Consider the following 13,154-nt stretch of genomic DNA (forward strand, 5'->3'; position numbering starts at 1 on the left):
TGGTGTGCAGGAGTGACTGGGGTGGAGAGCTCTCTTTTGTCCTTTTTGCTCAATTCCACCTAATGCACCTGGTGAACTCTTACTCATCCCTCAAAGCCCCTTTCTCATGATGATCTCCCCGTGCTTTAGGAATTGTCTCAAAATGAAGGTTGAGCTTTGGCGACCTTCTCTGGGCTCCTCCAGCCCACTGGGTGAGGCCTCCAAGACTCAGTCCATTGTGGGTCCCCACCTCTTATCAGGGTAGCTGGAGGCACTGATGGATGCATTTGGGATGTAGGCAATGCAGTGGGGTGCTGGCAGTCAGGGACGGTGGGTGGGAGCCTCCCAGGAGGGATGCCAACTTGGGTGGTGGAGACGGGTTGAGTCTTTCGCTGGCACTGCCCTGCCTTCTACCCTCAGGACCTGCCATCTCCTTGTTAACTTTTAGAGTCTTTGGCTAAAGTCCTGGAGGCTACAGCCCGAAGATGACCTCTCTGGGCCAGCCCAGCCCCAGGGGCACCCTCAAAGAAACTTCGGTGAGGAGGAGGGTGTGGTATGGCTTTTGCCCCCAGGGAGCTCAGTCACCTGTATCCACCTGTAGAGTTGCAGGCCAGGCCTTGCAGCTGCAGGCAATAACCCATCACTGCCACACCAAGGGGCAGGTGGAAAGGCTTTTGAAAATTAAGGTTACTTTTTAAGATTAAGCTTACTTCCAGTCACGCAGGCGATACAACACCTGGACACATCATTTATTCCGTTAATATTTTACAACCCTACCCCCTCCTGCAGACGCTACTTCTCCTTCTAACAGTTTAGGCCAGGGATGGGCAAACTTTCTGTAAGAGGCCAGATAGGTGGTGAATATTAGATGCTGCGGCCAAGGTGGGAAATGGAAGATACTCCTTAGATACTTACATAACAAGAGAGGGCTGGCCGGTTGGCTCACAGGTTAGAGTGTGGTGCTGATAATATCAAAGTCAAAGATCAAGATCCCATCCCACACCAGGTTTTAAGGGGCCCCACCCTACCCCACACAAGGCTGGTTACATCCCGGAGGGTTTCAGGTTGTATCTAATCTCTGGATGGGTGGGAAACCTGGGGGCTTGGACGTTTGGGAGGCAGGTGGGTTTTAAGTATCCCTCCTGTGACCTTTCCAGCCTTATCCTGGAGTGTCTAAGAGTTCTACAGCCCTGAATGATCAGGACACCCGGGATCAGCTCCTAAAGCAGTTCCCCAGGTGAGGGCAATTCCAGGGTGTCACGATCCCTCTCTTTGGAGCCCAGGTGGGTGATCCAGAAGCCCTTGGCCCAAAACACAAGATCAGTAACAGAAAAAGTCATACTGAAGCTTCAATCAAAAGGAGAACCTGGTAGTACCGATCCCAGCTTTTAATTAAAAGGGATTTAAATGAAGAAAGATTTTTCTTCTTCAGTATAAATGTTTCTTTTCTTTTTTTTTTTTAAGTTTTTCTCATTGAGCTTTTGGACACCATCTTAAATTGTGTCCCCGAAGCCCTGGGGTTGAGGGAGGCGCTCACTCAGATGAGGGGTCCTGAAGTTGTGTGTCTTTCAGCCTCTGTTTCTTTCCCTTAGGTTTCCCCTTCATTTGACTGCTAAGTTGGAGGACATTTACCACTTGGTGAGCCAGACCCGGACAGCCCCTACCAAGGGTGGAACAAGCTGTGACAAGCCACAGAAGTAGTCCCTGGGCCTTTCCTACTGAGCGTCACAGAAGTGCTCGGGGGCCTGGGAGGGGGTTGGGGGAGATACCCCTTCCTCTTATTTTGGCTTACTTTGGGCAAGCGACTGAACCATTAAGCCAAGCTGCTTCACGGGAGTTTGGGAGTTTTTTTCTCCATTAATACTACCTTTGCTGCAGAAACTAGAAATTCTGCATTTAAAGTAGGTGTTTACTTTAGTTAAGTAGGAGCAGGAGTTGGTGGTTTAGGGATACAGCAGGTGACTTCAGCCCCCACCCACTCTAATGTACTGTCTTCCAGAACTTTCCAGGATGTTCTGTATCTACAGCATCCAAAACGGCACCCACTAGCCACCTGAGGCTGTTCAGCACTTGCCAGTGCAGCCGGTGCAACTAAGGAACTGAATTTCTAACTTAATTTAAATAGGCACACTGCACTAGTGACCTCACTGGATGGGGCAGCTCTTGGGGGAGGAGAGACAAGTAAATAGAGAAATAAGATTCACAAAGACTAAAGAAAGTGCGAGGTGGTGGGGATAAAAATGTGTTTAAAAAAAAAAACTTGAGAGTAGAGGGCTGGCTGGTTAGCTTAGTCGGTTCGAGCACAGTGTTAACACCAAAGTTCAGGATTCAATCCCAGTACAGGCCAGCTACAAAAAAAAGGGGGGGTGGACTAGAGAGGTAGAGTAACTTCCCTTGGGTCACGCAGCTGGGGCTAAGCATGCAGCCTTCAAACCCTGACCCTTACCTGCTCCCAGGGCCCACTTCCCCGTGTGACTCCTGTGGTTCCATTGCAGCTCCAGAAGGTCCTGCAGGATCTACAGGAGCATCACAGGCTGGTGAGTTCAAGGGTATGGCTGCCCTTCCCTGGAAGGCATGTGTGAGGGCAGGGAGGGGACAGGGCATTGTGGGCCTCAGGGAGGACTTGGGCTTTACCTCCCAGGGAGGTGGGAGCCATGGAGGGCTGTGGGCAGAGGAGGGACGGGACTTGGAACCCCCGAAACCCATGATAATGATCCTCCACATCCTGGAAGCACATCTCCATCCTTTCTCTGAGCCTCCTCAGGAAATGAGGTGGGTCCAGTCCTTCCTGGGTCCCTGCAGGTCAGTAGCTTCAGATAGGAAGGGCCTATGGTGTGCCAGGCACCGGGTTGCGATCTTCCTTGTGTCCGAGAGTTGTCAAGGTCCCAGATCACATGTGAGCCGGAGGCAGATCTGCACGGGGGGCCCAGGCTCCCAGCTGCCAGGCCAGGGCACTGGCCCAAGCTGACGTGTGTCTTCTATGCCTGCCTGTCCTCCCGCCACCTGGCCCCTTTCTCCCTGGTGCTGGCAGGCCCTTCTGCCTCTGCCAGCTGTGACTGGCAGGGGGCCAGGGCCGTGTCTGCAGCTTAGCAGGGCCTGGGGTGGACAGCTCAGCAAGCAGGGTAAGGGGGGCCAGGAAGCAGCCAGAACACCGTTATTCATTCAGTAGATACTTATCCATTCCTTCTTGCCAAAGACTGCTGTAGATGCCAGGGAAATAGAGAACACAGACAAGCTTCCCTGCACTTGGGGTGAAGGGGAGCCTAGTAAACAGTGTGTTAGGTGGTGAGGGCTGGGCAAAGAATAGAGCAGCCCCACGGGGATTGAGGAACCAGGGTGGGCAGGGCTTGCAAGTTAGTGTGGTCAGGGAAGCCTTGCTGAGAAGGTGACCCGTGAGCCAATGCTTGAAGGAGATCAGAGGAGGTGTGGATGTCTGGGACAGGGAGGATGTTCCACACAGGGCACAGCACTTGCAAAAGTCCTGGGGCAGGACCGAGCCTGGCGTGTGGGAGAATCAGGGAGGAGCCTTCTGGCTGGAGCAGAGGAGGAGGGGAGGGCGGGTTAGGTTGTGCAGGGCCTGTGTGCTGCAGGGAGGACTCAGGCTCTTCACCTGAGGGAGGCGGGAGCTGCAGAGGGCTGTGGGTGGAGGTGGGGAGCGGGCAGGATAGGACCTGACTCCTCCAGTGCTCACAGGCGCCCTCTGGCTGCTGTGGTGGGGACAGACAGGGAAGGTGGGAGATGAGGGCAGGAGCCAGGAGACCAGTTCGGATAGTTCAGGTTCATAGTTAAGTCTACAGATGCCATTGCTTAGTGGTAAGAAGTAGTGGAATTGTGGATGTGTGGGGGGTGAGGGCCCCCAGATGAGCCACTTTTGTGGCTGCTCAACCCAGGAGGGTCCCCACGGAGCCCCCACTGCAGGAGGCCCCCTGATTCCTACAAGCCAGTTCTGGCATGTGGTCCTGGCCAGCCCTCTTCCCTTCCACCTCCAGCTCCTGGTTTTCCCAGCCTCCTCTTCTAAAATCCCAAGCAGCAGCAGCTTCTCCCCGCAGCCTGCTCGCAGCCCTCCCCTGGGAGGACCCGCCAGCAGGCAGAGGGGAGCCGTACTTTTCATGCTGAGCGCATTAAAGAGCCGGTAAATTGCGCATTAACGAGCCAGGGTGAATTGGAGAGGGCTCCCCTGGGTTTTGTGCGGCTGGGCTGGCTCGGCTGGGATCCATCACCGACCGCTCTAGGAGGCCGCCTCCAGGCTGAGGGCTCAGATGGAGGGTCCCAGCCCCTCCCTCCACTCTCCAGACAAGCAGGGGAGGGGCTAGGCAGATAAAACACTGTTTGGCTTCCCCGTTTCTCCCTGCCGTTGGCAAAGTGGCTTTGATTCTCTGGACCTCAATGTTCCCAATCTGCAAAATGGGAATACGTGTTAAATAGAAAACTGACTGAGGTTAGCACTAAGGCTTCCTTCCTTTATTAATGATCTTCAGGGATCAGAACATTCTACCGTCTGGCTGTTCTCAGTTGGTTAGACGTTGGTTGTATCACTAAGGTCCAGGATTTGATATCCCTGTACTGGCAAGCTGCCAAAAAAATAGAGAGACCCAGGTAATTCTGGGGAGTTCTTGGTGCTGGGAGCCCTCAAAAAAATTACTTGTTGGTCTTCAGGATGGTACTGAAAGCAGGGGAGGGATGTGATTTATCCCCCTTTTCTTATTTTTAATTAATTTGGCAGCTGGCAGGTAAGTGGATCTGAACCCTTGACCTTGGTGTTATCAGCACCACGCTCTAACAGAGTGAGCTAACCAGCCAGCCCTACCCCCAGTTTTCAGATGAGAAAACTAGCTCAAGAGAATCCCCTTCCCTGAGTTTGTTGCTTGTTCAAATATCCGGCTCCTGCTATTTGCAGCCTGTGTGCTCCAAGCTTCGGTGTGCTGGGTACTGTGCTGGTGGGTGGAACTCCTTGCAGTGACATTCTCTGCTTGCATCGTCCACTACGGCAGCTGCTAGCCCCTCGTGACTGACTGTTGAGCACCTGAAGTGTGGCTGTGGGGCTGGGGGATTGCATGGTTCATTTTATCGAGCTTTATGTTGAAATAGCCTTCTGTAGCTTGTAGCTGCTGTGCAGAAACAGCACGGTCCACGGAGAGGTTACATGCGTCGGGTAAGTGCTATAGAAAGTGCCTGGGGATATGGGCCGAGCCCGTGGCGCACTCGGGAGAGTGCAGCCCTGGGAGCTCCCGCAGTGGGTTCGGATCCTATATAGGAATGGCCGGTGCACTCACTGGCTGAGTGCCGGTCACGAAAAAGACAAAAAAAAAAAAAAAAAAAAAGGTGCCTGGGGATAGCAGGGGAGCGGGGAGCATTTCATTCAGTAGGTTCGGGAAGGACCTTGCTGAGAAGGTGGCATTTGAGCAAAGTCCCAAAAGTGAAGCCATATGAATATGAGGAGGGGAAAGAATGTTCTAGAAAGAGAGCCAATTCAAAGGCCCTGGTGAGGCATTGTGCGTGGTGTGTTAGACTAGGATAGCTGGGATAAAGGGGAGAGGAGGAGGAGGTAAGGCCTTTGGGGTGGTGATGGGGACAGGGTGGGGTGGCCTTAGGGTTAGAGACAGAAATCTGCCCTCCCAAGTATGTGTCAATCCCATGAATAAGTGTCCAGTTAGGGTTCTCAAGAGACAGGTACCTGATGTAGGAAAATCCAAAGTGGGGGGAGGGGGCCTCATGAGGTCCGGGCAGTTTTCCCAAGGAAGCAAACTGAAGGACAAGGAGCTAGGCTGAAGGAGGTGGGAATGGGGCTGTACTGGGCACGTTAACAGCATGTGCAAAGGTCCTATGGTAGGAAGAAGCACGTGGCGCCAAAGGAACAGCGGGCGGGGCAGCCCGTGCGCATGGAAAAAAAACAGCGATCAGGTCCCTAAGTCTCTTGCATGGCTGAAGGCCCGCAACGTCCACTACCAATACCATGGCCATGCAAACACTTGAGACGGGCTGATCCAAATCGCAATACGCTGTGCGGTACGTTACACACTCAGCTTTGAAGACTGCACAGCCAAAAAAAGAATGAAAAATAAGCTCAATCTTTTCATGTGAGCTACACATTGAAATATTTTAGATATGTTTTCAATTAAATACACTTAGAATTAATGCCACCAACTTCTTCATACTTTTAATGTGACTACTAGAACATTTAAGTATGTGTGTGACTCCAGTTGTACTTACTGGTTAGTGACTGGTCTAGGTTATTTGTGTATGTACGTAAGTCACCTTTTTGGGGGGTGTGACTGGCCATTAAAGGGATCTGAACCCTTGACCTTGCTGTAATCAGCAAGTTATCTCCCAAGTGAGCTAACTGGACAGCCCAGTCATCATTGAACTTACATATTTTTTGGTTTGGGAAACAGTTTTTTAACTTTGGACTCAGACCATGTAGCTCTTCTAAATAATATCATAAAGGGCCCCTCCCATTGCGCCCCAATTGTCCTATGCCATCTTTTCTCCCCTATGGGTAACCACTAGTTTCTTAGTATCTTTCCAAAGTTTAAGCAAATTAAAATACCTTTATCACACGGGGACATCTGTATACGTTCTTGCTTCTTGAAGCCATTTTGAAATATCCCAAAAAGCTGAGATTTCAACCTAGATCTGACTCTACTTTCTACTGTATTATGATGGTGACTGGCCCATTATGATTAGATTTTTTTTTTTTTTTCCAACTTGTGCTGGGATTTGAACCCTTGACCTTGTTAACAATACCACACTCTATCCAAGTGAGCTAACTGGCCAGCCCCAGGACTAGACTTTATAGGACTGCGAGGCTGGCTTCTGCATCCTGAGAACTTGCTTTACGTACTGAGGGCTTTGCTTTATCTCTAATCCTCCCCCAAACCTCCCTTTCAAGTCAGGCGATGTGTCCCCATTCTACAGATGGGGAAATGCCTTGCTCAGATTAGAGCTTTAAGTGGGATAATGTTGAATTATCCTGCAAATGTCCCTCTAGGTAGAAAACTTTGTCCACGTCATGGAGACCGGCAGCCAGCTCCCAGGTGTCAAGTGCATGGAGGTAGGCTTCCTCAAGAAGGGAAGGGGGACAGGTTGGGGTGAAGTGCATGTCCTTGTCTCATGACCATGCCCTACAGTGCCAAGTGGGCCAGGCCTCACCTGGCAAACAAGCCCACCAGGACAGTCAAGAAGCAGCCAGTCCTGAGCCACCCCAGCACCTGGCGGTTAAGACCCCACAGGAGTCAACCTTTGAAGACGTGACCACGAGGTCATCCGACTGGCTCCAGCCGCCCATCGCAGTGGATGACCAGCTAGAGACCGAGCTGTTTGGCTGGGACGAGGAGCCCCGGTTTTGGCGAGATGTCCTGACCGAGCACCTCTGGGAGGTTTATGCTGGTGTCCACACTAAGGTGGAGGAGCCGAGATGCAGGCACAGAGGTAAGTCTGCTGGGGTGGGGGCCGGGGCGGCCTTGGGCTGTGGCCAGGGGCAGCACACGAACCCTGCTGTTGTATCTCCCCCTCCTTTCCCGTTGTCATAGTGACGGAGCAGGCACCGGGCCTGGTAAGTCAATACACATTGTCTGGACCCAGCGGGGGCGGGCTCTCGGGTGGGGCAGTTGTCCTGGCCGGGCCCCCCCATCCCGGGTCAGGGCGTCCCGACTCCCGTGGGATCCCTCCATCTCCATCCGCTCCTGCCCACGGATGCCGCAGGAGGACTCGGGAGACAGCAGAGCGGCTCACTGTCTGCAGCCTGGACTATGCCCTGAGTCTCTGCAACTCTGCCTGGGCATCCCTGGGGTTTTCTGGTTCTCAGACCCTGGGCAGGTCAGCTGGTGTGACCAAATTATTCCATTTCCCGTGGGCAGGAAAACAAGCCTCCAGGATCAGACTCAGGAGCAGAGACATATCCTGAAGATACCCTGAGTTCTTCCAGTGAGAGGGGACTGACTCCAGGGGGAAGGAGGGCAGGGGAGGGGAGGGGAGGGGACAGCCTGCCCTTGGGGTCCCGATGCAAGCTGCTCAGCCCCTGTTGTCCTGGCCTAGTCCCCAGCCTGCCTGAGACTGCCTCCAGCTCCCCTGAGGCTTCCCAAAAAGGGAGCACAATTCCACACATGGTCCAGGTGAGAGAGACCCAGGCCTGAGCTGGCACTGCCCTGTAAAGCCTGCCGGGGTGGCGTGAGATGGGCACAGGTGGGTAAGCAGCTGAGATCTCACCCCCCTTGCAGGAGTCGGAGCCTGCTGGAAGAGTCCGTCCATCTCTGAAGCCCATGTAAGTGTCTGCAGGGTGTGGCAGAGAATCCCCTTCCTATGAGTGCTTGGTCCTGCCCAGCAGGGGGAGGGGACCAGGTTCGTCTCTTTCCCATCAGCGCTACGCCATCCTGTAACTGGAGCTGTGCGGTCTGGGTAGTGACGTTATGTTCACACGAACCCCACTGCCACTACTCCACATAACCAACCCTGGGTTTGAGAGATTTGGAGAAGAAACCCCTGTGGAGGGTGAGGGCAGTGGCTGGGAGAGCCCAGATAGCGGGGAGAAGCCTTCCTGGAGGAAGGGGCACAATCGTTAGGACCCCAGAGGGTGAATAGGAGTTTTCCTTCAGGGCAAAGCATTCTAGGCAGAGGGGAGAACTATATGAATAAGGCAGAGGGGAGAACATTTGTGCTGGGGGGACATCGAGGGGATGTGGGGCTCACAGCAGGTCAGTGACTCCGAGGCCTCCCCTCTCCAGATCCTGGGACTCCGAGGACTTCGAAGACGAATGGCAGAGGCCGGATAGCTTGCTCCGGCAACCCAAGGGGTTGGCAGTCCCACTCAAGATAGAAAAGATGCGGGCGCTAAGACACGGGGAGCCCGTGCTCGCTACGGCCGTCAGCAGCTTCACGCAGCATGCCTTTACCTGCGGCAGGGGCGGCGTCAAGGTGTGGAGCCTGACTGGCCACGTGGCCATGGACAGGTTCCCCGAGACCCACCTACCTGCACAGGTGAGGGGCAGGACTGGCCATCTGGGAGGCGGGAGAGCCACCTGCAGGGCTGGAAGGTCACGGTGACTCTGCCCATCCCAGACGCAGACCCGCGGGGCCTACCTGCGCACTTGCCTGCTGTCCTCGGACAGCAGAGCCCTCCTGACAGGTGGCCACGGCCTGGCCAGCGTGAGTGTGTGGGACCTGGCAGCACCCTCCGTGCATGTGAAGACTGAGCTGCCCTGCAAAGGTCTCACCTGCCAGGCCCTGGCCCTCAACCTCAAGGACAACTTGGCCTTTGCCAGCTTCACCAGTGGCACGGTCAGGATCTGGGACCTGCGGGATCAGAGCGTGGTCAGGTGAGGCCCGGGGGTGGGCTGGGGCCGGGGTCCCGATTCCAGCATCTCATGATTACCTGTGCAAACCTTCCTACCTTACCCCGAGCCAGGGGTCCAGCCCTCTCAGCCGAAACCCCTTGCCTTGAACTTCAGAATGTTGAAGACATAGATTCAAGTCTTGGCTGGGCTGTTTCCTTGCAGCTGAGTCATTGGACATTTTGGCTGCCTCAGTTCCCCACCCTGACAGGGTATGGCAGCCCCAAATTCAAAGGATTCTTACAAGGGCAAAATCATAAATAGTTAAATGATCTATAGCAATGTTCCCACAAGGCGATGGCAAGCGTACAACACACCATCCACCCACCGCTGTCCCCAGACCTTGCATACAAGCGTACAACACACCATCCGCCCACCGCTGTCCCCGGACCCACTTCAAAGCTAGGGTAGACTGAGGGCGAGAAGGTCCAGGGTCACCTGGGTGAGGTGGCTGGAGAGCCCTGAGACAGAGGGCTGAGATGTGTGATACTGGGATTCTGTGTCCTGTTGTCCAACCCCCTGCTACTACATATGTTCCTTCAGGACGGGGATTTGGGGGTGATAGTGCTGTCCCCTCAGTGCACAGAATGTAACACATCAGTGACTGATAACGGGGTGAAGGAGACAGCTGGGCTAGTGGTGACTTGGGGCCAACCTCAAGAATCTCAGCCAGACCATGTCCTGACTGATGTCTCTTGTGACCAGGGACCTCACAAGCCACCCAAATGGAGCCAAGAGCCTTACGGTCAAAAACCACAACGTCTGGGCAGGAGGTCTGGACGCCTGTCTGCGGAGCTGGGACCTGAGGGCGATCAAGGAGCCTCTAGAATACCAATTCGAGTCACAGGTGTGAAGGCAGTGATGGGGCCAGGCAGCGGCCGGTCCTCGGGTGACAGACTGAGGCCAGTCGGGCGGGGAGTGGGTAGGGGAGTGGTCCCGAGTCTCCCATGGTGCTGCGAGGACGGGGCGCCCATCAGAAAGACCCTGCTGCTGCCCGGACAGTGTCGCATGCTCCATACTCTATATCGGCGTTCAGGGCCTCCTCCAGTGACAACTCTATAGAGCAGGGAGGGAGGACCGTGCCCATCTTACAGATCTACAAACCGAGGCACAGATGGGTGAAGTTGCTTGCCCAGGGCCGTGCAGCTGGGAAGCAGTCAGGCGACGGGGCCCCGGGGTGGGTTCTTGTGCTCCTGCCCACCTCCTGGGCCGGGCTGGGACCCGACCAGTCTCCTCCCTGCCCCCCCCCCCCCCCAGATCATGAGCCTGTCCCACAGCCCCCAGGAAGACTGGGTGCTGTTGGGCTCGGCCGACGGCCAGCAGTGGCTGCAACACACCAGCGGTTGCCCAAAGCGTGTGGCGGGGCGTAAGGACTTTACCATCCTCAGCCTCAAGTTCTCCCCGTCTGGTGAGTGGCACCTGGAGGGGGGTGGGGGTGGGCCCGTGGCCCCAGCCTCCCACAGGGCCCCAGCCTCCCACAGGGCCCCAGCCTCCCACAGGGCCCCACCCCACCCAGATCAACTCCCACCCAGTGCTGGCTCCCTGCCTGACCCTGTGGATACCCCAAAGCCCTGGGGCGGCCGCTGCTTTTGCGGGGGAACGGGAGGGAGAGGTGTGCTGCCTGGGCCTGCCTGGCCTGAGTGGCCCAGCCCCTCAGCTGCTAGGGTCCCCTGAAACCAGGTGCTCCTCTGTCTCCTCCCAGGGCAGTGGTGGGTGAGTGTGGGCATGGACAACATGGTCAGCGTCTACAGCATGCCCCGGGGGACACTGATGTTCCAGGTACATGCTGGGCTGCCGGCGGGGTGCAGGGAGGTCTGAGCCCCAGGGGTACCAGGCTCAGACTGATGGGCAGGGAGGACGGGGGTGTACGAGCCCCTCACGTGCACCCTCCTGCCAGGTACCCGAGACCACCTCTGTCATGTGCTGTGACGTGTCTTCCAACAACCGCCTGATTGTCACGGGCTCTGGTGACTATGCCTCAGTGTACCAGATCACCTACTGAGGGGCCTCGCCCCGGCCACCCCAGCTGTGGCTCCTTTTCTGTCTCTTTTGCCCCATGTGGGGTGCAGCGGTGGGGAGAAGTGGATGGTGGGAGGGAGGGGTCTTCGGGGCACAGCAGGTCTCAGCTGGGAGTGTGCGGCCTCTGCTCGGTCACATCTAATAAAGCAACAGGAAAAAGCAGAATTGTGCGTCCTGCCTGCTAGAGGGGAGGGGCTGTCCCATCCTGTCCATCTTACCACGGTTAGGAAGGACTGTCCAGCCTGGTGGCTGGGAGCCTTGGGTGCCCATGTCCTGAGAGTCCCATCAAAACCACAGGCCTCGATGCCAGGGGTGAATGGATCTGTGGGTCTCCCCCCACTGCACTGAGCTGATCCCGCCTCTCTGGTAAAGAGATGTTCGCCAACCACTTTCTGTGTGATTCCAGGGATGGGGTTCCAGGCCCTATCCAAGACATGTCCCATGAGACCGCTGGCTCTCACAGCGGACACTGGGCATGTCTGGAGACATCTGCGGTGCTGTTGGCATGGAGTGGGTGGAGGCCAGGAACGCTGCTCAGCACCTACAGTGCCCAGGACGGCCCCACCGTGGAGGATCCAGCCCCACACGTCCACATGCCAAGGTTGGATCTGGCTTACACCAGCTTCCCTGGTTGGTGCTCCCACACCCTCTGTAGGGCTCTGGAAACACCACTTGCTGATCCTGCCCCTTCCAGGCTACGTGGCTGGCCACTTAGCTCAATGGTTAGAGTGGTGCTGTGTCACCCAGGTCAAGGGCTTAGGCCCCCTCACCTGCACCAGGTGCTGTCTCCATACAGCATCTGCAGAAACCACCTGGGTGTGTCTTCTGTACAGCGGGAACCTGCCCTCTCCCTGTAGGGTTCTCAGCAGTGTCCCTGTTCCCCCGCCCCCGTGTTCAACATGGCAGCCCATGGATTTTCCAGAACAGATCCTAGGGAGTCACCCACCCCCCACCCCAACTCTCCGTTCACAGCGTCCCCATGGGCTTTGACCTCATCCAAGGCCCTCGGGCTACAGAACTTGGCCGTCTCCTGCTTTCCACCAGGCCAGGCCCCTCCTCACCTCTGAGCCTTTGCGTATCCTGTTCCACTCTGCCCAGCACACTTCCCTTGACCCTTCAGAGTAACCCTTTCCATCCTTTAGCTCTCCGCTTACCTGTCACCTGGGCAGTGACATTGGCTGAGCCCCTCCCTGTGGGCTGGGCTCTCAGGAAGCATCTCTGGGTCTCGAGGAAGTGCACCGTGCATAGCTATGTCATCCACCCTGCCTCCCAGCTCCTGGTACTGAGGCCCTGTCTTGGGATGATTATTTTATTTAGGGCTGGCCAGTATGGGGGTGATGGAAGCCTTGACCTGGGTGTTATCAGCACTGCACTCTAGCCATTGAACTTACCGGCCAGCCTCTTCTTACTAGACATGGGGGTTTCTGTTCAAAGAGCTGACAGTGAGAGATGTGAAATTTGGGGCCAGAGCATTTCAAGGCAGTGGGCGATAGCATCTCACTTGCTGTGTGGGGCCCTGAAGGTCCACACCAAGGTGGTGACAGTTCCTGCCTGTAGCCCCGAGTGACCACCTGGAGCAGAGCCCTGCCTGCTGCTTGCTCGGGCAGGAGTGAGAAATGAACACGTCTTGTATGGAACCAGCGAGATGTGGGGGCTGCTTGGGACAGCCTCAGCCGAGCTATCCTGCCCGGTGCTGCGCTCCTGTCTCACAGTAGGGACCCCACGGCATGGGGGATGCCTCCGGCTTTTGTGCAGGATGAATTCTCACCCACGCTCATGACCGCGAAGTGGCTCCCCTCAGTAGGGGTGCCCAACACAAGACAAAGGCAG

General features: G+C 55.8%; 1 protein-coding gene across 1 annotated transcript; it reads left to right on the plus strand.

Annotated features, from left to right (window-relative positions):
- The first annotated feature begins 464 nt into the window (after positions 1–464).
- Positions 465–11,307, plus strand: TLE6 (TLE family member 6, subcortical maternal complex member). Its single transcript, XM_063109962.1, has 11 exons — positions 465–515; positions 2,436–2,516; positions 6,968–7,030; positions 7,107–7,407; positions 7,509–7,794; positions 8,700–8,952; positions 9,040–9,290; positions 10,011–10,152; positions 10,563–10,713; positions 11,008–11,084; positions 11,203–11,307. Exons 1-11 carry the CDS (start codon positions 465–467, stop codon positions 11,305–11,307), a joined length of 1,761 nt encoding a protein of 586 aa, XP_062966032.1.
- The last annotated feature ends 1,847 nt before the right edge of the window (positions 11,308–13,154 follow it).

This window comes from Cynocephalus volans, chromosome 10 (genome assembly GCF_027409185.1).
Source record: "Cynocephalus volans isolate mCynVol1 chromosome 10, mCynVol1.pri, whole genome shotgun sequence".
Classification (NCBI taxonomy): Eukaryota; Metazoa; Chordata; class Mammalia; order Dermoptera; family Cynocephalidae; genus Cynocephalus; species Cynocephalus volans.

Coding starts and splice junctions, on each gene's coding strand:
- TLE6 (XM_063109962.1), top strand. CDS start 465: ATGACCTCTCTGGGCCAGCCCAGCCCCAGGGGCACCCTCAAAGAAACT. Junction 7,031..7,106: donor CAGGTGTCAAGTGCATGGAG/GTAGGCTTCCTC, acceptor CATGCCCTACAG/TGCCAAGTGGGCCAGGCCTC. Junction 8,953..9,039: donor AGACCCACCTACCTGCACAG/GTGAGGGGCAGG, acceptor TCCCAGACGCAG/ACCCGCGGGGCCTACCTGCG.